General features: G+C 36.3%; 1 protein-coding gene and 1 long non-coding RNA gene across 2 annotated transcripts in view; both read left to right on the top strand.

The window, feature by feature from the left end:
* Positions 1–302: 302 nt before the first annotated feature.
* Positions 303–859, top strand: LOC131740008 (uncharacterized). Its single transcript, XR_009330640.1, has 3 exons — positions 303–374; positions 546–614; positions 787–859. It is a non-coding gene; the product is annotated as an uncharacterized LOC131740008 (long non-coding RNA).
* A 721-nt stretch (positions 860–1580) lies between these two features.
* Positions 1581–23056, top strand: part of LOC117416867 (mucin-4-like) — a 28490-nt gene continuing 7014 nt past the window's right edge. Inside the window, exons 1-33 of the mRNA XM_059034207.1 lie at positions 1581–1623; positions 2208–2276; positions 2493–2558; positions 2659–2730; positions 2839–2907; positions 3014–3082; positions 3191–3262; positions 3618–3686; positions 3982–4053; positions 4310–4443; positions 4863–5024; positions 5461–5613; positions 5988–6118; positions 6528–6616; positions 7116–7298; positions 7845–7985; positions 8408–8527; positions 10268–10473; positions 11154–11229; positions 11584–11763; positions 12065–12166; positions 14737–14982; positions 15813–15956; positions 16329–16507; positions 17330–17492; positions 18075–18170; positions 18766–18882; positions 19181–19303; positions 19930–20052; positions 20286–20402; positions 21782–21901; positions 22325–22447; positions 22705–22824. Coding sequence (XP_058890190.1) covers positions 1581–1623; positions 2208–2276; positions 2493–2558; positions 2659–2730; positions 2839–2907; positions 3014–3082; positions 3191–3262; positions 3618–3686; positions 3982–4053; positions 4310–4443; positions 4863–5024; positions 5461–5613; positions 5988–6118; positions 6528–6616; positions 7116–7298; positions 7845–7985; positions 8408–8527; positions 10268–10473; positions 11154–11229; positions 11584–11763; positions 12065–12166; positions 14737–14982; positions 15813–15956; positions 16329–16507; positions 17330–17492; positions 18075–18170; positions 18766–18882; positions 19181–19303; positions 19930–20052; positions 20286–20402; positions 21782–21901; positions 22325–22447; positions 22705–22824 — 3949 coding nt within the window. The remainder of the gene's footprint in view (positions 1624–2207; positions 2277–2492; positions 2559–2658; positions 2731–2838; positions 2908–3013; positions 3083–3190; positions 3263–3617; positions 3687–3981; positions 4054–4309; positions 4444–4862; positions 5025–5460; positions 5614–5987; positions 6119–6527; positions 6617–7115; positions 7299–7844; positions 7986–8407; positions 8528–10267; positions 10474–11153; positions 11230–11583; positions 11764–12064; positions 12167–14736; positions 14983–15812; positions 15957–16328; positions 16508–17329; positions 17493–18074; positions 18171–18765; positions 18883–19180; positions 19304–19929; positions 20053–20285; positions 20403–21781; positions 21902–22324; positions 22448–22704; positions 22825–23056) is intronic.

Below are 23056 nucleotides of genomic sequence, written 5' to 3'. Positions count from 1 at the left end.
AAAACAACCATTGAAAAAAATAACATCACCACAATATTTATATTTGGTCTTTCTGTTTTATTTCAGCTGAGACAACCACTCCAGAAGATACAACAACACTCACCACAGAACCATCAACAGCAGCATCTACAACAGGTAAAGTAAAAGGCATGAGATACACAAGACCAACAAAAAATGTCTTCTTAGAATCTTGTGAGTCTAAATAGGAATTAATATCTGATCTTTTTTGATGCAGCGGAGAAAACAACCACTGAAAAAATAACATTACCACTATATTTATATTTCATCTTTCTGTTTTATTGCAGCTGAGACAACCTCTCCAGAAGATACAACAACACTCACCACAGAACCATCAACAGCAGCATCTATAACAGGTAAAGTAAAAGGCATGAGATACACAAGACCAACAAAAAATGCCTTCTAAGACTCTTTTGTGTCTAACTATGAATGAATATCTGATCTTGTTTGCTGCAGCGGAGAAAACAACCACTGAAAAAAATAACATGACCACAATATTTATATTTGGTCTCTCTGTTTTATTGCAGGTGAGACAACCGCTCCAGAAGATACAGCAACACTCACCACAGAACCATCAACAGCAGCATCTATAACAGGTAAAGTAAAATCCATGAGATACACAAGACCAACAGAAAAATGTCTTCTTAGACTCTTTTGTGTCTAACTATGAATGAATATCTGATCTTGTTTGCTGCAGCGGAGAAAACAACCACTGAAAAAAATAACATCACCACAAAATTTATATTTGGTCTCTCTGTTTTATTTCAGCTGAGACAACCACTCCAGAAGATACAACAACACTCACCACAGAAACATCAACAGCAGCATCTACAACAGGTAAAGTAAAAGGTATGAGATACACAAGACCAACAAAAAATGCCTTCTTCGACTCTTTTGTGTCTAACTATGAATGAATATCTGATCTTGTTTGCTGCAGCGGAGAAAACAACCACTGAAAAAAATAACATCACCACAATATTTATAGTTGGTCTCTCTGTTTTATTGCAGCTGAGACAACCACTCCAGAAGATACAACAACACTCACCACAGAACCATCAACAGCAGCATCTACAACAGGTAAAGTAAAGGGCATGAGATACACAAGACCAACAAAAAATGCCTTCTTAGACTCTTTTGTGTCTAACTATGAATTAATATCTGATCTTGTGCAGAGTAAACAACAACTAAAAAAATAACATCACCACAATATTTATATTTCGTCTTTCTGTTTTATTTCAGCTCAGACAACAACACCACATGATACAACAACACTCACCACAGAACCATCAACAGCAGCATCTACAACAGGTAAAGTAAAAGGCATGAGATACACAAGACCAACAGAAATATGTCTTCTTAGAATCTTGTGAGTCTAAATATGAATTAACATCTGATCTTGTTTGCTGCAGCGGAGAAAACAACCACTGAAAAAATAACATCACCACAATATTTATATTTGGTCTTTCTGTTTTATTTCAGCTGAGACAACCACTCCAGAAGATACAACAACACTCACCACAGAACCATCAAAAGCAGCATCTACAACAGGTAAAGTAAAAGGCATGAGATACAGAAGACCAAGAAAAAATGTCTTCTTAGAATCTTGTGAGTCTAAATATGAATTAACATCTGATCTTGTTTGCTGCAGCGGAGAAAACAACCACTGAAAAAATAACATCACCACAATATTTATATTTGGTCTTTCTGTTTTATTGCAGCTGAGACAACCAATCTAGAACATACAACAACACTCACCACAGAACCATCAACAGCAGCATCTACAACAGGTAAAGTAAAAGGCATGAGATACACAAGACCAACAAAAAATGTCTTCTTAGAATCTTGTGAGTCTAACTATGAATGAATATCTGATCTTGTTTGCTGCAGCGGAGAAAACAACCACTGAAAAAAATAACATCACCACAATATTTATAGTTGGTCTCTCTGTTTTATTGCAGCTGAGACAACCACTCCAGAAGATACAACAACACTCACCACAGAACCATCAACAGCAGCATCTACAACAGGTAAAGTAAAGGGCATGAGATACACAAGACCAACAAAAAATGCCTTCTTAGACTCTTTTGTGTCTAACTATGAATTAATGTCTGATCTTGTGCAGAGTAAACAACAACTAAAAAAATAACATCACCACAATATTTATATTTCGTCTTTCTGTTTTATTTCAGCTCAGACAACAACACCACATGATACAACAACACTCACCACAGAACCATCAACAGCAGCATCTACAACAGGTAAAGTAAAAGGCATGAGATACACAAGACCAACAAAAAATGTCTTTGTAGAATCTTGTTTGAATTTGTTCATTTTTTGTTGCAGCTGAGGCAATTACTAGAGAAAGAACTACTATAGCAATTGTCATAGAATCAACAACAACAGCAGCATCCATGTGAATGTGAATTCATAAATATGAATTTGAATTTATATTTGGTCTTTCTGTTTTATTGCAGCTGAGACAACCACTCCAGAAGGTACAACAGACACTACAGAACCATCAACAGTTGCATCCACAACAGGTAATGCTCTACTTATGTGGAAAGGTATTTACACTTATACAAACCTCTCTAGATTATTGTAAATCTAACTTTGAATTAATATTTGGCCTTATTGTTATAGCTGAGCCATCCACTACTGAAGGAAAAACAACAGCACACACCACAGATCCGTTAAGAGCAACTTTCACAACAGGTAAACTACTGGACATGGGGAAATGAAGTTAAAGAAGGTAGAAACACCTCTTAGTAGATGTTAGGAAATTACATTTTTAATTAAAAATGTGCTTGTGTGTTATTGTAGCTGAGGCAACAACTACAGAAGGAACAACACTACCAGTTGTCACAGAATCAACAACAGTATCCACAAGAGGTAATGATGATAGAAAGAAGTGAAACAATTAAAATGTCAAATATTAAATTAATATCTCAATTCATATTGTTTTTTTTTTGCTATTATTATTTTTATTTTATTACAGCTGAAACAACCACTACAGAAGGCACAACACCACACACCACAGAACAATTAACAGCAGCATCCACAACAGGTAAAGTACTGTAGATGAGGAAAATAAGTCAGCTATAGAAAAACCTCTCTCTAGATGTTTGTACATGTACATCTAATGTTGAACTCATGTTTGTCTTTTTTGCTTTAGCTAAGGCAACCTCTACAGAAGGAACAACAACACTTCCCACCACAAATCAAACAACAGCAGAATCTACAACAGGTAAAGTCATGACAGAAATAAGTGAAACAATGAAAATATCAGAAAATAAAGTCTTGATTAGAATTCTTATTGCTTTTTTTATACAACAGAGGGAACAACAACACAAAAACCCACATGATAGAAAGACGCGAAAGTAACAAAATATCTAAATAAAAGACACACTAGAATTGTTATTTATCTTTTTGTTTTATTGTAGCTGAGGCAACCACTCTAAAAGGTACAACACCTCATACCACACACCCATCGACAGTAGCATCCACAACAGGCAAAGTCCTGGACATCAGGAAAAGAAGTCTCTCGTCATATTTTTGTAAATCTAATTTTCAGTGGCACTTTTTTTTTTTTTTTCTTGCAGCTGAGGCAACCACTACAACACCACACAGCTCAGAATCTTCAACAGCAGCAGCAGCAGCATCCACAACAGGTATTAGACTACAACAGCATTGCACCATATTCCATCTGTCTTCCATTGCAAATACGAATGAGCAATAGCTAATGATGATCATATCTACTACCCCGCGGGTCAGATTATGATTCTTAATGGGTTCAAGTGATGATTCTAAATGAGATTTCTTCAGGAAGGAATATATGAAGTCTTGTCAAGGTCTAAACATATACATTGCTTTTAATTGGGTATGTTTAATTCTGGATTGCAACTAATGTGTAATGTCTGGAATGTTATTGCAACTGTAATAATGCAGTGACATATGTTATGTCAGGGGCCACCGTTACCATTCCAGAGCCGACCACAACAATACCTTTGACAACTACAGTTGAAGATCTTGGACCTGGTGAGCATTGCATTGCTATTTTCCAACAGACTTAAAATGCAAAAGAAAAAGTTATGCTATACATGTGATACAGATAGCTTTTTCAAGATAAATGTAGCCCAGATATGCACGTACTGTAAATATGAACTGCGAATGTATTCAAGACTCTAGTGGTGACTTTGAAATCATAACTACCCAAATGATACCAACAAAAGCAATGAAGCACTCTGCCTCATCACAGTGCTTGACATTCATTTTTGTCTCTGTATTTCCACAGCGGTTGCACTTTATGAATTTGGAGTGAATTCAGGAGATTTAAGCATAAAAGAAAAGAATGCAGAGGTCACATCTGCACTCTTGGAACCTAAAATTGGATTTCCATTTGGAGCAACCATGTACAAATCTCTTTATGTATGTGACTATTCTTCATTTTTACTGTCGTTGATGTAATGTGACCCTGTTTGTGAGATGAGGTTAAAAGCTTTATAACTATTCCTTGCAGAGTGGTTAAGAAGCTTGATTGCAGTGTGCATGGTCGCTCCGCCTCTGTCCTATTACACTAAGTGATGCAAACTATTGCCTGACAGAATTAAAACATATATTGCCACTTGGCTGACTGAAAATATTTTTTTCGGAAAAGATCAATTGTTTTGTAACTAATTAGAAACCACACAAGACTACCTTCAGTACACACACCAAATGAAATGCCTGAGGTGTTTCTTCTGGTTTAGTTTATTTCTGTTTAAAGATCTACAGTAGACCTTAGACTGGAGAGCAAAGTTATCAGCATGAATAATGAGAAGCATGTTTTGTTATCAATTTTTTTTCAGTTTACAGACAATGGCCAAATAATATTTCCAGCTTTCAATAGTGAAATTAGGAAATATACTAATCCATTTGCGGAAGGCTTCAAGACTTCCTCAAAGCCTGCTATGTTAGCTGCATTTTGGGATGATGCTGATCTCAGCTCTGGAGGAAACATCTATTATCAGGTGAGTGGTGGAATTAAAAAAACAAAATACAAGAAATATGCTCCAAAATATGTTTCATAACAATGTGTACATTTTTATTAATATAGAGCTGGTTTCACAGACCTCGCTTAGCCTATATAGAAATAAAGACCTATTTTTAGAATGCCCTGGGGAACAGGCAGCATATGTTACATCCTAAACCATCAAAACTTTGGATACAGTGGGAGCATTCAAAACTGAAATGAATTTTCATTCTAATATCAGAAGAGCATTCCTCTTTCAACTTCATTTACTCCATCAATATCGGTTTAAACCAGTTTTTTAAACCTGCAGAAACTGTGTTGCCTGATTGAATTGACTCAAATACCCAGTCCAAACAATGTAGGTCTATGTATCATGAGGCTAGAGCTTTCAAGCGAATTTAAGATCAACCAACATATTGCTTCACCCTTAACAGGAATACTCAACTATATCAAGAAGTAACTCTATTGTAAAAGACATAGAATCAAAGATTCAGACTAACCTGAAAGTGACCTACTCAGCCAAATGGACTCTCAAGATCACATGGGAAAATATCCCTGCATACCCAGCTGAAATGTTTAAGGATAAGGTAAAGTATTGTATTCTATACTTACTGTATTTCCAAAGTGTAGATTATATGTATACATTTTAATGCATGTGTTTACTTTTATGTTGTTGTTACTGTCATGCTGTGTTTGCAGTGGGTTCTTGTTGATCCAGCTGTGTGGCACTATGTGGTTACTTTCCTATTAGATGGCACTTTGACCTTAGTCATCTAGCAAAATGGCTGAGCCATGTGCCAAGGATAAAGTACATATTCCACAATTTTTTTAAACAGTAAACTTGACTGTGCATCAAAATTAGACCATGGGTATGAGTTTATTTGGTATTGTAATTGTTGTAATATATGTTGTGAGTGGTTTTGCCTGGTTAAATGCAATTTATCTATGTTGTTATTTGTAGACAAACACCTTCCAGGCTATCATCACCACAGATGGCGTTGAGGCGTACGCCATGATGCTCTACAAAGATAAAGGAATGAACTGGGACACTGATAGACTGACCACTACAGGTGTTCTGATGGGTTACAACAGGTATTGTATAGAAATCGATTTAGTGAACATTTACATTTATCAATGGCATTACTTTTAATCAATACCTGTGTATTTCATCCTTGATGCTGTATTTGCATAACAGAAGTAATAAACAAGAAAAAACACTAATTAATACAAAGCAGTACACATAGCATGCAATAATAAGACAAGTAAGGATCTTAAAAAAAAAAAAACATCAAATAGGGTTGATAATAAACAAAGACTATCATGCAGAGATTTACAGCTTTAATACAATTGTTCAGAGTTTTTTAAGTCTACTATTCAGATACAGTAGTAGTTCATATACCTCTTCCTTATTTATCTATTTTTAAGAGAAGTTCTGTTTGTAAGAAATCACAATGTTGTATCTACCATATTTACTGTATACCATAATTTGTTTATTTTAAAGTGCGGATGGTTTTTTCCTGAATGATCGCCAGATGTCAAAAACACCAAAGGATAAATACCGACCTGACAGATTTATAGGAGCTAATTCAAGTATGTTTTATTTTTATTATTATTATTATTATTATTATTATTATTATTATTATTATTATTATTATTATTATTATTATTATTAATCAGTGAAAAAAAAATGATGAGCTATATTATTTTAAATACTGTATCCTAAATAAATGTAATTCACCTCACTTGCGATATGAAGTACACACTTTTGTCCCCCACCCGCCCACCCTCAGCTGATAAAATTTATGAATAACAGCTCTATGTCCCTGTTGCAGTCACAAATGGCAACATGGCAGATCTCACAGATTGTGATTGGCAACTGATAGCAGGCCCCTCAGATGGTTGTATCGACCACAAATTGTTGATGTTTCATAAAGATCAGTCTTAGAGTAGGCCCTACAGGCCATTCTAGAGAACAGGCTAATGATTTCCATCCCCAGATGTCAGTTGTGTTTATATTCCTCAAATATTTCAGTGGTGCTGTATATTTATTCAAGACAAAAAACATTTATCTGTTGACCTTTGTTTTCAGATATAAGGGGACTCTGGATTTACAAGCTGACCAAAGGAACCTTTAAAGAAAACTTCAAAGTGAAGTGTCTAGAATGGGTTGAACTAGAGCCAGAGGTATCAACATGGGCCTCAGATATGGCTGACTGTCCTTGCAGTTTGCAGCAAGGACGGCAAGATGGAAGATACCGTAGAACTGGGACAGGTGAGCTGGCTTCTGTTAGGAATAACTAGATAAAAGTGTTAATTATAATTATCAATGGCTAAATGTGTTTAGAATTTGCTTACTATTAAAAAGTACACAAACTCTCTATTATCATATGCTTACTCCCCCCCCCCCCCCCTGGGCAGGTAACTACTCCTCCCATATAAAGGTACAGCTACTTAAACCTGCCTGTCCCTCTGAATACATTACTTTATTTGAATCTCATTGAATAGAGTAATACACTTGGACATGTTTTAACATTAAAAATCAAGCCATTTGACCAAAAACAATTCAAGCTTTAGGATAGACAATTGTGTGCTCATATTTTGACCCTTGTGATACTTGGTATGACTACCTGATTGTGTAACAGGTTCAGAGGGTTTGGCTAGGGTAACAAGGGATTTAGTAGCTTGCTGTATTGTATGGTTTAAGCCCGTAGTATTGTTTTGCTGAAAGAACCAGTTAGCCAATGTTTCAATATGATAAACATACCTTTTTCAAACGACCGCAGAGCTGTATATTTTGCATTTTTTATTTTTTCATCAGATGGGGATTTTACAGTGTTGCGCAGTGTTTCCTCGGCCTCTAGACAAGGAGCCAGATGCCTCTATAACAAAAAAGGCTCATTGTACAACGGCTGGATTGAGAGGTTCCCAAAAAAGATCACAGTAAGCAGTCAAGCTGAAGGTAATACATTTATTTAGATACAATTGTTCACCATTTCGTTTTTATTCTGTCAATTCTACCATGTAACACAGTTGATACCTTTTGTGCACAAGCATGTCAAATGTTCTTCTACACTAAGCATGTAGTGAAACCAGAACAATCAATTTGTATGTATCAGTATACAACATCCCATTCTGTCTTTGATTCTGCTTAAAATATAGCTGAATTCCATTGATTCTATAAAAAGCATGTCAAGTATAGATTTTCGGAAATCGCTGTGATTTGTGGAGAATCAAAGTAGTAGTAATAATAATAATAATAATAATAATAATAATAATAATAATAATAATAATAATAATAATAATAATAATAATAATAATAACTGTTAAGGAATTGTTAACCAGTATAAAGTTTATTTAACCAGTATCCCCCCTGCCTCACAGATTTAGACATTCTGCCCTATACATGGTGCTGTAAGGACATAGAAGATCCAAAATTCTGTGACTACTACCAGACAAAGAGACCTCAGAGAGACTGCAGCTCCTATAGAGCCCCATCCTCAGGTAGTCCTCCACATTTTCACACATGAAGATCCGCTGAATTGGAAATTGGTGTAATGAAGAGCACAGCTAGAAACTGAGCTACAGTGATACAGTGTCCTACACCATGTCCATATACTAAATATACAATGATGGATGTTTGCTCACTAAAGTTGTGGTGTATTCCCTCTGGGAGCCACTGATTCATAAGATCCCTTTACCTCAAAAAATGTCGGACATGCAGGACATGGTGACAAGCAGGATCTATTGTGTTATTTTGTGAAACGTACTTCAGTCCAGTTTAATAAACACTTTTTTGAAGGAAGAAACTTCCTGAGACTGCTTAGTAGACCATAGGGGACATGTATCAAGATCGACTGACGCAGCGCCAAATTGGCGTAGTGTAAAGTAGCACTCTGCTGCGACACAAATTTGACCTCATCCCAAATGTATTAACTGGACCAAAATTAATGAGGCATGGCATAAGCTGCCAAATTTAAATGCTAAATGCACTGCACTGGTGCTCAAAATGGGCTACCGGTAGCAAAGATTAACAGACCAATCTGAAAAACAGCGCCTCCCCTCCAAATGGACTACCTCAATTGAACATTAGGAAGGTCATTTGGAGAGGCAGAAATGACAGTTCAAAATGGACTAACCTGTTTTAAATAAAATGTACAGGTTTTAATCCACTAAAGCCCGGGTAGCTCATCTGGAGAGGCAGAAATTACCTGTGTTGACTAAGTGTCTTGACTTTATATTATATTATTATAATATGACAGGTAAAACCAAATATACACAATGAAAAGGATAGCTTAATGAACCAAGTTTATTATATGCTGAATACAAACAATTGTACATAATGAAATAGCCGGTATTGAGCTATAATTTAATCATTTGTTCCTGGGTTGTTCAAGGAGGTTAGGTGCCTGCATTCTCTGTCATAAGAAATATGTTATGACTGCTGCTATAATGCTCTTTCCTATCAGCTGCTTTCTAACTTTTTCTTTGTGCCCAAATAAGACCAATTTGAAATTGGTCTTAGTTGTGGATCCTTTAGGGCCGGCACAGCTGTTCTGCCGCTTCATAAATCTCATTTATGAAGCGACTTCATTTACAAATGAGCCCCACCTACAATTTGCTCATGCATATAATTAAGGTTTGACATGCCTTAAAATGCATGGCTAATGAGCGACGGAGCGCATTTTGGCGGTGCTAACACGGCCTTAACTTGCCAAAAGTGTCATGATACATACAGGGCAACATTAAGGCAGACGTAAACTCGGTGCTATGGTCTTAATGCCGTCGCAAAAGCTTGATACATGTCCCCCCATGATTTTATTAAATGCCCTAGGATTGCATTTTAATTATGGCTCCACTGTATAGCAGCTTTTGAAAAGTGCCATATAACAAAACAAAGACCACGTGATAAACAACATCTGTGATAACTAATGTGAGGTCAGCAAAGTTGAAAGTTTTATCCGGGTTGTAGTAAAAACTACATGGCTATAATTATACCTATATCAATGTAACTGCATGGATGAGGATATATTCACATGGTTTGGGTTGGATCTATCCTATTGCTATGTAAAAAAAAAAAATGAATTGCTATCTGTGTTCCGATTGGTTAAAACAACCTTTAGCGCTGTATAAGAGACATTTCTTTGACTTATTAGTGGTTATAAGCATAAAATAAAAAGTAGGGTTGTATAAATGTGAGTACCAAATGTAACTTGCAATACTCTTCCTTTTGTATCTGGACAGGGCTGATGAGTGGAGATCCACACATAGCATCATTTGATGATTTGCACTATACCTTTAATGGGCTGGGAGATTTCATCCTAGTTAATGCTCAGGATTCAGACAGCAGTTTCACTTTGCAGGCTCGCACGGTCATCACTCCTAATTCAAAAGCCACCAACTTCAATGATTTTGCAGCTCAGTATAAAGAAAATGGGACAACAAACACAGTAAGTTTAGAACAAGGTATTCTTATATTATTTAGTGTGGCAGGCATTCCCAAAGGAGCTATAGTTTTCAGTCTAGTTCGCTATGTTAATAATTTATACAACATATATTTTCAGTTCGAGGAAACCCTGAGAAACAGGAACATCACTGTTGTGAACGTTAAAGTAAAAATAACCTATTTTATGGACCTGCCCCTCATGTGACCTAACCAGGCTAGAACTTTGGTTTCTCTTGACATATCTTTACATATGTGGTGTCTACACATGGATAGACCTTTTCTATAGTGTATGTCACAATCAGATTTTTTGATAGGTGTGGTCACCAAAGGTCAAAAGGTCAGCATTCAGAAACATTTCAGCAGCGTTTAGCTCTATTTGTTGTTGTTTCAAAAGTATTATCAAATGACTAAATAGACTTCTGTTTTTTTTAGATTCATGAACATACAGTGTTTCAATAAAGTTAGTAAATCCTGAAATGAATATTAACAAATATCCATTAACAATATAAAGTGGAGAAAACCAGCCTGTACAGTATATACAAAATGACCACTATATCTTGACTTTCACACTGGTATCAGCTGCATCACCCTCTCTGACATATGGTGGTCATCCTAGAATCTAGAATCTAATATTTCAAAACAACGCATTTAATCTATATTTTTGGTTGTTTAATTTAATTCCAGGTTTTATGGATCCTAAAAGGAACAGACTCAATTGATGTTATCGTAAACAACAAACTAATATCAGAATTCACAACTGGTAAGGTACCAGTTTGCTGTTGTAAAGATTTCACCAGACAACTGCAGATTCAGAATAGCAACAACAGAATGAAATGTTAACAGTTACTGAACCCTAACAACACAGGGATAAAGGATAAACTGTTGTTTGTAAAAAAATAAAAATAAAAAAAATAACATCGATCAATTGATACATATATAGCTGATGCATACATAAAACATAGAACATCTCTGAAATAAATGTAATAGGTTTCCATCTAGACAAACCAATATAAATATGATACCTGCCCAAGCTTATGAAACCTGCACTGCAGTAAGGTACATGCTTAAGGGTTGTGTGTGTATATTTATATATATTGTCTTTTTTTCTTTCAAGTTTTGGACTCTGGAGAGTTTTATGAAGCAGATGAAATCCTGCTTGAGAGAAGCAGTGGAAATACGGTCTCAGCTACATTTAGCGGAATCCTTTCAATTAAAGTAACAGCGTCCTTTTCACTGATGAATGCTGTTATTAACCTGCCTTCTAAATATAAAAACAAAACTGAAGGCCTTCTCGGTAAGAACAAGCCTGTCTGTTGCAAAAAATGTAGCACCAGCTAATTAAGAAACAAAAGTGAACTATTTAAATACATTTAAAAGTGTAATTTAAAAAAAGTAGTGTGTGTGTGTGCCAAATCCATCCACTGACATTTTATGAAGTTTGTGTAGGAATTGGAACAAAACCAGTTTAGCAGAAAAGAAAGAAATTGTGGAGCTACGTTTATAAGTTTGAAAATAAAATAAAACAGACAATGTTACAAAATTAGGGAAAAACTGTTCAGAAGATGCATTTTATGATTGTTTTTTTCACCCATCAGGAAAATGGAATGGTGACCAAAGTGATGACCTTAAAAAGAGAAATGGAGATACCATTCCACCTTCAAGTACAGAGTCTGAAATATACGCATTTGGCTTAACTTGTAAGTTCAGTTGTTGTGCTCTGTTTTAATGATCTTTACAACTATGGTGTTAGTTAGAGGTGTTATTAACTGTTGTAACCCTGCTCTAATCTTCTTATGGGTGGCATTAGGAGGGCTAATCAATGCTTTCAAATCCATTTTCTTATTAGCTACCTCTTATTAGCTAATAATATGATAACTTTTTAATGTTAAGCTAAGATATGCAACACTATAGATACACTGCATTCTGGTACCTTTGCTGGTCGCATTATTCTGTTTGTGACGAGACCATTGGAGTAAGTTTGATCACATTAAGGGCCTCATGCACTAAACAGTGCTAACCAGTGCTAACCAGTTTACCATGCAGTAAGCCTGTCAATGCTAAAAAATGACTTTGCACACGAAATGAATTGCGTGGAAATAATATACGGCGTGCAAGTCATTTATAATGGTAATCCATGGAAATGTATTTAAATTATCTCCCCTAATACCACGAGGGAGGGACTTGATATAAAAACCATATTTACTTAAAGGTGCTAACTTTCCTAAGTGTCTCAGCACGTGTTAAGTTTATTGCTTATTGAAACCAGGCGATGGCTTTCTAAATGACAATATAAATAGAGCAGACCACAAGTAGTGCTGTGTGGGAAACATGATAAACGCGTATATCTGCTTTCAGGTACTGTATTTAATTTTTTCCAGGATAAACGATTGCCCATGTTCCACAGAACACTACAAATAAAATGTCATATATAGGCTACATAGGATGTATTTCGTTGGTTTTGTGGATTAAGGGCAATATATTAACATACATTGTTGTAATACTGTACATAATGACATGATTCTGAAAATGCAACTTATCAAAAGATGACTGCACGTGAACTGTATTACATAATCATTTCCTTTAACACCACTGATTTTCTACAGCCTCCTGCATTGCTCATTACACGAAACCCTTGATTAAAAGTAACCTTATAAACTGTATTTTTCTTTTAAAACACATTTTAATTTTATTACATGTAAATACTGTTCAGAAACATCAAGCGTTCACGTATAGCGATCTTGATCTACACAGGCGTCAAATCTAAGGGGATACAGGGGCTCCCGAGTGGCGCATCCAGTAAAGTCCCTCCGTGTGGAGTGCAGGGTGTGCCCTATAGTCTGGACGTCGCGAGTTCGAGTCCAGGCTATTCCTTTGTCGACGGAAGACGGGAGCTGCCAGGAGGTGGCACTCAATTGGCCAGGCGCCTGAGGGCTTGCCTGTAAGCTGCCCGAGAGCTGCGTTGTCCTCCGACGCTGTAGCTCTTGGGTTGCATGGTGAGTCCGTAGTGTGAAAAAAAGCAGTCGGCTGATGGCACACGCAGCGTGTGTTCATCTTTGCCCTCCCGAGTCAGTGTAGGGGTGGTAGCGGTGAGCTGACACTAAAAATAATTGGCCATTCCAAATTGGGAGAAAATAATAAAAAATAATTGGCGACGACTAAATTAAAAAATAATAATAATTATGATTTCCATTACACGAGAGTAGATGTTAAAACTTCATGCTGATTTGAACTCTGCTCTCGCCAAGATAAGCACCAACTAAGGTGCTTTACAGTAAACTAATGTGATCCACATGTGTCTCCATCCATTTGCGCTTCCTTCCATATGATGATGTAGATATCCTTCTGTCTGGTGTTAATGGCTGAAGTGTAATGCTGGCTCCAGGGATCAGCTTATTTTGCCTCCCTGGTGCATCAGCACACACAATGGCTGCGATGCTGGCTCCGGGGATCAACCACAGTGTGGCCTCCCCAGCGCATCAGCATGACAATCGTCTGGATTGAGCTAAGTAGGGTACATCCCTGGGGTCTTCAAGTGGGCACCTTCCATCCTCAGTGTTTCGTCGACTAGCCCACGACACCTCAAGAGGGCTCGACGGTGATTCTGGCATCCCAGCATCACCCCCCCTCCGTCCCCCACTCAACTCAGCCCAGCTTACTTACCTGTACATCAGCGTTTAATAATAAAATAAAATCTAAGGGAATACAGAATTCTATGGGGATATAGAAATCTGCGTAACACCGGGCCACCTCCCCTCATCCTACGGAGACACACTGAAGATGTAGCTGGTGCCGGCTGGTGTCTCTTTGGTTGCTGTCATTCTGACAGAGTAAGAGTCGGACTACCTGTCCTTTGGAGTGTCCATATACTAAAGGGTGTGTAACATGTGCAGCATTTTGTATGCAATGATGACTGGCAAATGAATCATTTAGCTCGCCTTATTCGTGCATATTATTATATTAGTGAATAGAGCGGTCACGCCTTCCTTTTTGCGTATGGGTTTCTCTTACCACGCAGTATTTCAAGTAATTTACCATTGTTTAGTGCATGAGGCCCTAAGTAATTGTGTAGTAGGAACCAGCAATGTTTCATGTATAGCAATGTCTTCTCCATATTCCATGAAGTATAAAATACAAGCAAAGAACCAATAGATCTTCAACAGGAAAATTGTGTTAAATCAGTATCGCTGTGCATTTCCTTGGAAAATGACTGTAGCTTGGTGAATGAGATAAAACATGATATTAAAAGTATGACTTTTTTTTTCTACAGGGGATGCTGGCCAAGAAAGCCTATTCCCAAGTACAAACAAATCAATCCAAAGCAGGACTGCTGATACAAGTTTCAAACCTGTGTTCCTGGAAGATCTTAAATTGCTAGATGGCTATGCCAAAGTAGAAGCAGCATGTGGCAATGATGTTAGTTGTATTTTTGATGGAATGAGCACTGGCAATTTGACCATAGGATTGGCCACAAAGCAAATTTTAACTAGCTTTGTAGAGACTAAGAAAGCACTTGGTAAGTTTAATGTTTCATTCAGCTTTCCCTTTTCAGTGTCTTTGACAAGAGGTTTTGACATTGTGACTCTCTTAATGTGCCACCGATGAGAGTTAGGAGCCATATGGATTAAAATGGAATCCGTACAGAGCCATACAAACAAAAATGCATTTTAAAAATATGACAACAACAACAAAAAAAGTGTTTTTCTAAAATCTGACTGAATAGTAGCAACTACACTAAGAGACATCTTCATTTTTTGTTCATTGAACCTGTTACATATTTGAAACATAACATCAATATGCTGACTTTGGACAGTTCTTGATTTGACCTTACTACAGGTCGTTCTTACAGTCTTTACAAACACATTCAAAGCCTTGAATGGGATAGTTACATAAAAAAAAATACAGCATGAAGCTTACAAAGCTATGTCATGGTGCACAATAACCCATAAATGGCTGAAGATCCATCTGTCAAACTGTGTAAAATAAACTCAGTGTGATCTTGGCAGTTACCCCATGGGTTATGATGTACACAGTGCACTACAGAAAACCAGTTTCAATCAGGGAAGTAAGGTGCGCTGTGCATGTTGCCTGACTCAGATTTCTTCAGAATCAGAAGGGCAATTGTATTTTCTCTTACTTTGATTGCAAAATTGGCTGTTATGAGTGCTGTACTGTGGAACAGGCATTCGATGAATTCCACTCCACTGTAGCAACATTTTCCAAAATGGAAGACCAGTCCCCCAGTTAAAACAGCTAAGTCTAACTAATTAATAGCGTGAACTGGGCTTGTCTGAATTGCACTCTTGAATGCTGCTTGGAAATTAAAACTTTTTGTTTCCATTTCAGAGTCTTTTCCACCCAACATCACAGGAATGAAACAGTTTACAGCCAATATTGGAGAAACAGTTACAGAGACATACACTGCAAAAACAAATGATGGGTCACAAGTTAAATTCACCCCTATTACATTAGACGATGTCAATTTGACAGGTGAAGTTTGGTCTTTCTTGGATCAGTTTAATTCCTGGTGCATTTTTAATCTGTTATAATATTGTAATATGATGTAACATTACATATGTATGATATGTGTGCAGCTGTTGTTTTGGATATTATGGTGGTCCTTATTTAATACCAGTGAATTTCATACTCATTACAACTGCTTAATAAAATTGTGGTACCATAAATATTGAAATACTTAAGAAACATAATAAATTCAGTGACAAATGTTTCGAGGAATAGTCTTTCTCAATGTAAATAAATTGAATTGAATCTCAGTGTAATAGTTTCCCAAATGCAATTGATTTAAGTAATAGAAATGTTCATTGAAAAGTTTGTTTGAATGACCTGATTCTTTATCATTAGAAAGTGGGATTCTCACCTGGATTCCTACAAGTGTGAAGCCACTGACAGTAACAATTGAAGCTGTTGGAGAAAATAATATGACTGCTATTTTGGAACCAATGTTTGTTGTGTGTGACTGTGGGACCAATGGTGAATTTGTCTATGGTGATACCACTAGAGTCGGTGACTCTATGCTATATGTGAGTAGTACATATAGAAATGTGTGTTAAAATGCAACTATTCTAGATGTCTTTTGTTAACGTGACATAAATGCGCTATGATTAATCTATTTTTCATACTACATATACAAAACCTTCCCTTAGTTCTTCATAGCAACATTATTAACAGTATATATATATATATATATATATATATATATATATATATATATATATATATATATATATATATATATATATATACACAACCACAAAGGGCACATTGAGATTCAATACTACAAAAATACAATACAATTACAGCATTACTGTAAATAATTTAAAATCAAACACGCAATGTATGTATCTCATTAACAGCAGTAATTAACTCATTGTATCACAGTGTATCACAACACAATTGTAAGTAGGGAAGCTCACACAGGTGTGGAAGGCACGAATCAAGTAAGTGTTAGTCTCGCCCTCTTACCTGTATTCACACATTAATAAAACAAAAACCCCTTGTGTGATATTGAACCAAAGTCATTGAAATTGTCTTCTTCTGCAAGTCCTGTGGCTGTGAACCTTGCTTAGCTGATGAAAAATAATGACAAAACAAGAAACTGAAACCAGAAAAAAATGAATGACACATGGATGGGAGAGTAATAGAAAATTACACTCTTTCCATGATTAGCTGAACAGAGCCCAGGTTATGTCAATACTTGCTGGATGTATATCTGTCCACGTAATAATGAAAATATTAATACAAAAAATACCATGTTATCCATTTCTAAAACATGTAAAAAAAAAAAAAAGTATATATATATTTTTTTTTTTCTTGAGTGTAATTCCTTCCTTCTTTGTTCCCAGGAAACATCCTGCAAGTGCCATGATGGTTACACAGGAAAGAACTGTCGAACAAAACAAAGCATTTGTGAAACTGTGAGCTGTTATCCAGGAGTAGTTTGCAATGAAACAACAGGCTGTACCAAGTGTCCCGCTGGCAAGGAGGGGAATGGCATTCAATGCTCAGGTAACAAAATACATTACTCTTTAGTACTAATATGAATGCTGGTTGACCAAACTAACCGATAGTCCGAACCAGGCTATCTTAATAAAATGCATGCTGACAGAAGATGTAAACTGTCCAAATATTACAATACAGTGAAAGTAATGTGGCTAATAGCATATAGTTACAAAAACACTGACAGCCATCTCTGTATTTGTATAAAAAATGACATAAAAGAAAGACTATAATTTTTTTGTGTGTGTGTTTTACATATTACCATCAGTACCCTGAACAAATCAGTGAGACACTATTGTAAGAACTACTGAACCTATTCAAAATGCTTATTGTTTAAGTAATGTTTTTGATAAACGATACTTTGACAAAGTAATAATAGCTAATAAACCCTCCTGACTGAATTATTTCAAATGGACTTTAAAAAAAACAATAACGCCTTTCTTAAAACATTCTTTAAAGTGAATAATTTAAGATAAATACTTTTTGTTTGAACACTGAAATCCACCCATTCAAATGGTTCTTCAGCCAATTGAGAATGCAGCCAGTAGAAATGCTAATTTAAATAATCATTTTCACTTTTTTGCTCTATAGATATAAACCATTGTTTAAGCAATCCATGCCCATCCACTGCTTTGTGCACAAGCATTAGGGACAACTTCACGTGTAACTGCAAGGAAGGATATAAAGGTTATTCATTTTTCTGTTTCTTCAAATTACTTTATTAAAGTTGTTTGTTTTAAATATGAGCATGCTCTGCAGGTGAATATATGGTATTTACTGAGTGAACCTCAGCTGTTGTGTTGTAATGATGTTGATATAGATTTAAAAGTATTTGACTATATTTTATAATAAAGAAGTAACGCGGACCAACTAGAACATTTTAACTGACAGCCGACTCACTTTTTGTTCAGTTTTGTTGATTTTGGCCACAGTAACTAAAGAATGAGTTCAGTAATCCTATAAACTTTTTGGACATTGGGAATAATTAGATTAACGATATTGAAGAGGATGTAATGTGTTTATGAGTATGAGAATTGAAAAGGTTTGTTTTATTTACTAATGTATTGGTAATATGGTCAAACTGTTTGCCACTAACATGCTGACCAACAATAATCCTGGGAGTTACAGGTGTACCTGTATACCAGGATGTACAGTTAATGCATAATTGAGAATAAGCCAAATAATTCACATGACTTCTGTATGTTAGGAAGGCTATGTGAAGATAATTCTAATTTTCATTATGAGTGAGGTAATTGAAAACGTGTACTGTTTTCATCAACAGGAGATGGAAAGAACTGCACTGACAATGATGAATGTAAGAACTCTCCCTGCACCCAAAATGCTACGTGCACCAACACAGAGGGGTCTTACACATGCACTTGCAAACCAGGATATTCAGGTAACAGAAATGATGACTGAAAATTACAGCTGCCTTACATTTGCGAGTTTAAGTACAACATTCATGTGACTGTAGCTTTCGTCTCACAGTGCTATGTTGAGGTCTAACTTCTCTATGTGTATTTTTAATAACAATGCACACACATCTTAAAAAAACTTTTTTTATTCACTCTCCTTCATTCAAAACAAAATAGTTTCAACTGTATTTTATAAAATACATGTCATTACTGCCCCCCAAATATAAAATGAAAACACAGTAACCTTTTTTTCCAAAATGCAACCTTTCTTGTTCTTCTTAGGAGATGGAAAAACATCCTGTACTGATGTTGATGAGTGTAAGACCAGCTCACCTTGTTCACCGAACGCTAACTGCACCAATGAAATTGGGTCTTACAAGTGTGTCTGCAAGCAAGGATTTAACGGTAATGTTGAAAATGTATTCAGTGAATGGCTGGGTAAGAGAGACTCATAGAAAAGCACATTGGGCAACAGCTTGACCACTTTGCTTTGCTGCTGCAGTAGATCTGTGCATCCAAAGCAATGGAACACTTACTGGTGGCTCAATACATAAAACGTTGCATGATTGTCAAAAATGTGCCATTAACATAAGCACATTAAAAGTGTTAAGTTGATGAATCTTTATTTCAAGAGGAGATGGAAAGAACTGCACTGACAATGATAAATGTAAGAACTCTCCCTGCATCCAAAATGCTATGTGCACCAACACAGAGGGATCTGACACATGCACTTGCAAACCAGAGTATACAGGTAACAGAAATGATGACTGAAAATTGTAACTTGCTTGTATCATTTGCATTTTCCAAGCCATAATTTATTTTTGTGTATTTTTAATTGCAATGCACACAAGAAATTCTTGGTTTTTTTGCTGCCACCCCACTCCTCCCATTAATTCAAAACAGTCAGTTCTATTTTGTAACAGGTAGGCTTAAAAAAAAACGTAATTATTGCATACACCCCCCCACCCCACCCAAATATGAAATAAATAAAGATCTTTTTTCTAAAATACAACATTTCTTGTTCTTCTTAGGAGATGGAAAAACATCCTGTACTGATGTTGATGAGTGTAAGACTAGCTCACCTTGTTCACCGAACGCTAACTGCACCAATGAAATTGGGTCTTACAAATGTGTCTGCAAGCAAGGATTTCAAGGTAATGTGACAAATATATTCAGTGAATGGCTTGGGTAAGAGGGACTCATAGAAATACACATTGGGGAATAGTCACTTGACCACTTTGCATTGCTGCTGCTGTACACCTAATCATCCAAAGCAATGGAACACTCCATGATGGCTCAGGGAAAAAAATGCAGGATTGTCAAAATTGGTGTCATTAAAATAACCACATTAAAAAGTGTCTAAGTTGATAAATCTTTATTTCAACAGGAGATGGAAAGAACTGCACTGACAATGATGAATGTAAGAACTCTCCCTGCATCCAAAATGCTACGTGCACCAACACAGAGGGATCTTACACATGCACTTGCAAACCAGGGTATACAGGTAACTGAAATGATGACTGAAAGGGACTCTTTGGACTAGATTCTCAAAACTGTTTACTCAATATCGTCATTAGCGAATTGTGTCTAAAAGAAAAAAATAGTAGTTAAGTTAAAACATGATTTAAGATCATCTAGATTATTGTGATCATTTTTAGCTCACAATCAATATTTGAAAATGTCACTATTGTCCAACCCAAAGACTGAGTCACCTCACTGGCCAGGCGCACAGTGAGCTCAAGCGGACCTCTGCAATCGCTTGCCGGCATCTACTGTCGAGCTCCTGTGTGTAAAGATGAGCTTGGTTTGACCTTCACTTCTCCTTAGCTTTGTAGGGAGTTGCTGCGTTGAGGGAAAATTACCAGTAAAGTAGTCTCCGGCTAAGAGAACACCCCTCAGGAAACAAGCAAAGTGTTCTCTTAGCTGAACTGTTCTCTAAGACGAAGTTGACCACCAGACACAATATGAATCAATGAATTAATAAATATGTATTACTTGTGATGACGCACGTGCATCAACATATGAAATGAACAGAATAAGTAAGAGAAAAGCAATAGGCAAGTTTATGTTAATACACTATAATAATAAAGCAACAGACAAACTAACTTTAATAAACTAACTGTCAAACTAAATCAACACAGCACCCCTACACACATTAAAAAAATGCAGACGCAGCTCTAGATGAATTATGAATACATGTACAGGAGCAATATTCAAGACATGCACGCAATTATTTAACAGAATGGTGAAGCAACACCAGAGCGGGAAACACCAAGTTGCTCAGCCACGTCTGTCTGATTCAGGTTTTTTTCAAGAGCTAGAAAAATTTCCAACTTTTTGTAGCAAGAGAAACAGCGCTGCGTTTCAGTATTTGTTTGCATGCCATTTTGTAGCGATGAGGTGCACTTGTGGAAATCAGAATACAAAACTAGGCAATGTTAAATGACGGCAGTTCTGGAAAGATTGAATAAACCAATAATGTGTGCCTCAAGACAATCTCGTGATACAAGTCACTTTTGAAAAGATTGAATAAACCATTTGAATTTAAGTTTGATGATGATGAGTTATCAGGTTACAAAACAGTACTGTATCAGTTGTGAACAGATCGCTATCGGTGCCACAAAGGTGTTCTTTTAAGTGAAGTTCCTGTTCCTTTAGACGGAGCATTTACAATGGGCAAAATCCGTTTCTCTTAGCCGAGGTGTTCCTATATGCAGAGACTACTGTAATTGGGTCATAGAAATGTTTTAAGATGCAACACTGAGTTGTATTTCAAAACATATTGAGATTGAAGCCAATTTTGATGGTGAAATGTATCAAACTGGAATAATCATTGCTACAGTATGAGTAAGGACATTGAAAAAGTGTTCTATTTCATCACAGGAGATGGGAAGAACTGCACTGATATTAATGAGTGTACTACGCTGTCACTCTGCACTCAAAATGCTGTGTGCTCCAACACAGAGGGATCTTACACATGCACTTGCAATCCAGGGTATACAGGTAACAGAAATGAGGACGGAAAATTGCATCTTACTTTGTATCATTTGCAAGTTCCAATACACATTGGGCAATAGTCTCTTGACCATGTTGCATTGCTGCTGCAGTACACCTGATCATCCAAAGCAGTGGAACACTTGGTTGCTCAGAAAAAAATGCATAATTGTCAAAATTTGTGCCATTAAAATAACCACATTAAAAGGTGCCGAAATTAACCAATCTTTATATTTTTTCAAAGACAAAGTAGTATCCAAATACATTGTCATAGTTTATTTTCATAGTGACCTTATATTTTGTATGACAATTGCAATCTTTGTGAGCAGTTCTTATTGCAATCACTGAAATATTGGGTTTCATTGACTTTGATATAAATTTATAAAATTAAAACAAAGTAAACTTAAATGCAACCTTCCTTGTTTGTCTTAGGAGATGGAAAAACATCCTGTACTGATGTTGATGAGTGTAAGACCAGCTCACCTTGTTCACCGAACGCTAACTGTACCAATGTAATTGGGTCTTACAAGTGTCTCTGCAAGCAAGGATTTCAAGGTAATGTAATGAATGGCCAGATATATTTATAGAATGAAACTTTACAAAGACAGCGTTATCGACTACCCTCTTAATTGTAATGGTTTAGTGGTGTTTGTTGTTTTTTTTTGATGAGGGTACAATATCTTTAGATGTGGATACACTAAAGATGTAGTCGCAATTCACAACTGTAACTGTCACCATTCTACTAATCACACTGATGTTGTACAGTGAAATGAATGCCTTCATCAATCTTAAATATGTTCTGCATCAAACAGGAGATGGACAATTCTGCAGTGACATTAACGAATGTTTGAACTCGCCCTCATGCTCTCCATATGCTGACTGTGCCAACTCTGTCGGATCCTACAAATGCACTTGCAAACAAGGTTATACAGGTAACAGAACATGATTACACAGATTTGGAAATAAAACTATTCAATAGCATGCTCACCTATTACAGGGTTTACTACGAGCTTGATTAGCAACAGTGTATAGGTCACAAGCTCATGTAGGTCTGATTAAACTCAAAATTAAAACCAAGAATGGATCAAACCGCTTTGCAACAGGAGTCTTATTTCCATCTCTGTTACTGTTTTTACAGATTCTGTTTTTGTTGTATTTTTATTG

Source organism: Acipenser ruthenus, chromosome 12 (genome assembly GCF_902713425.1).
Source record: "Acipenser ruthenus chromosome 12, fAciRut3.2 maternal haplotype, whole genome shotgun sequence".
NCBI classification, from domain to species: Eukaryota; Metazoa; Chordata; class Actinopteri; order Acipenseriformes; family Acipenseridae; genus Acipenser; species Acipenser ruthenus.
The sequence above is the reverse complement of the archived record's forward strand: the minus strand, read 5'-3'. Positions and strand labels throughout refer to the sequence as shown.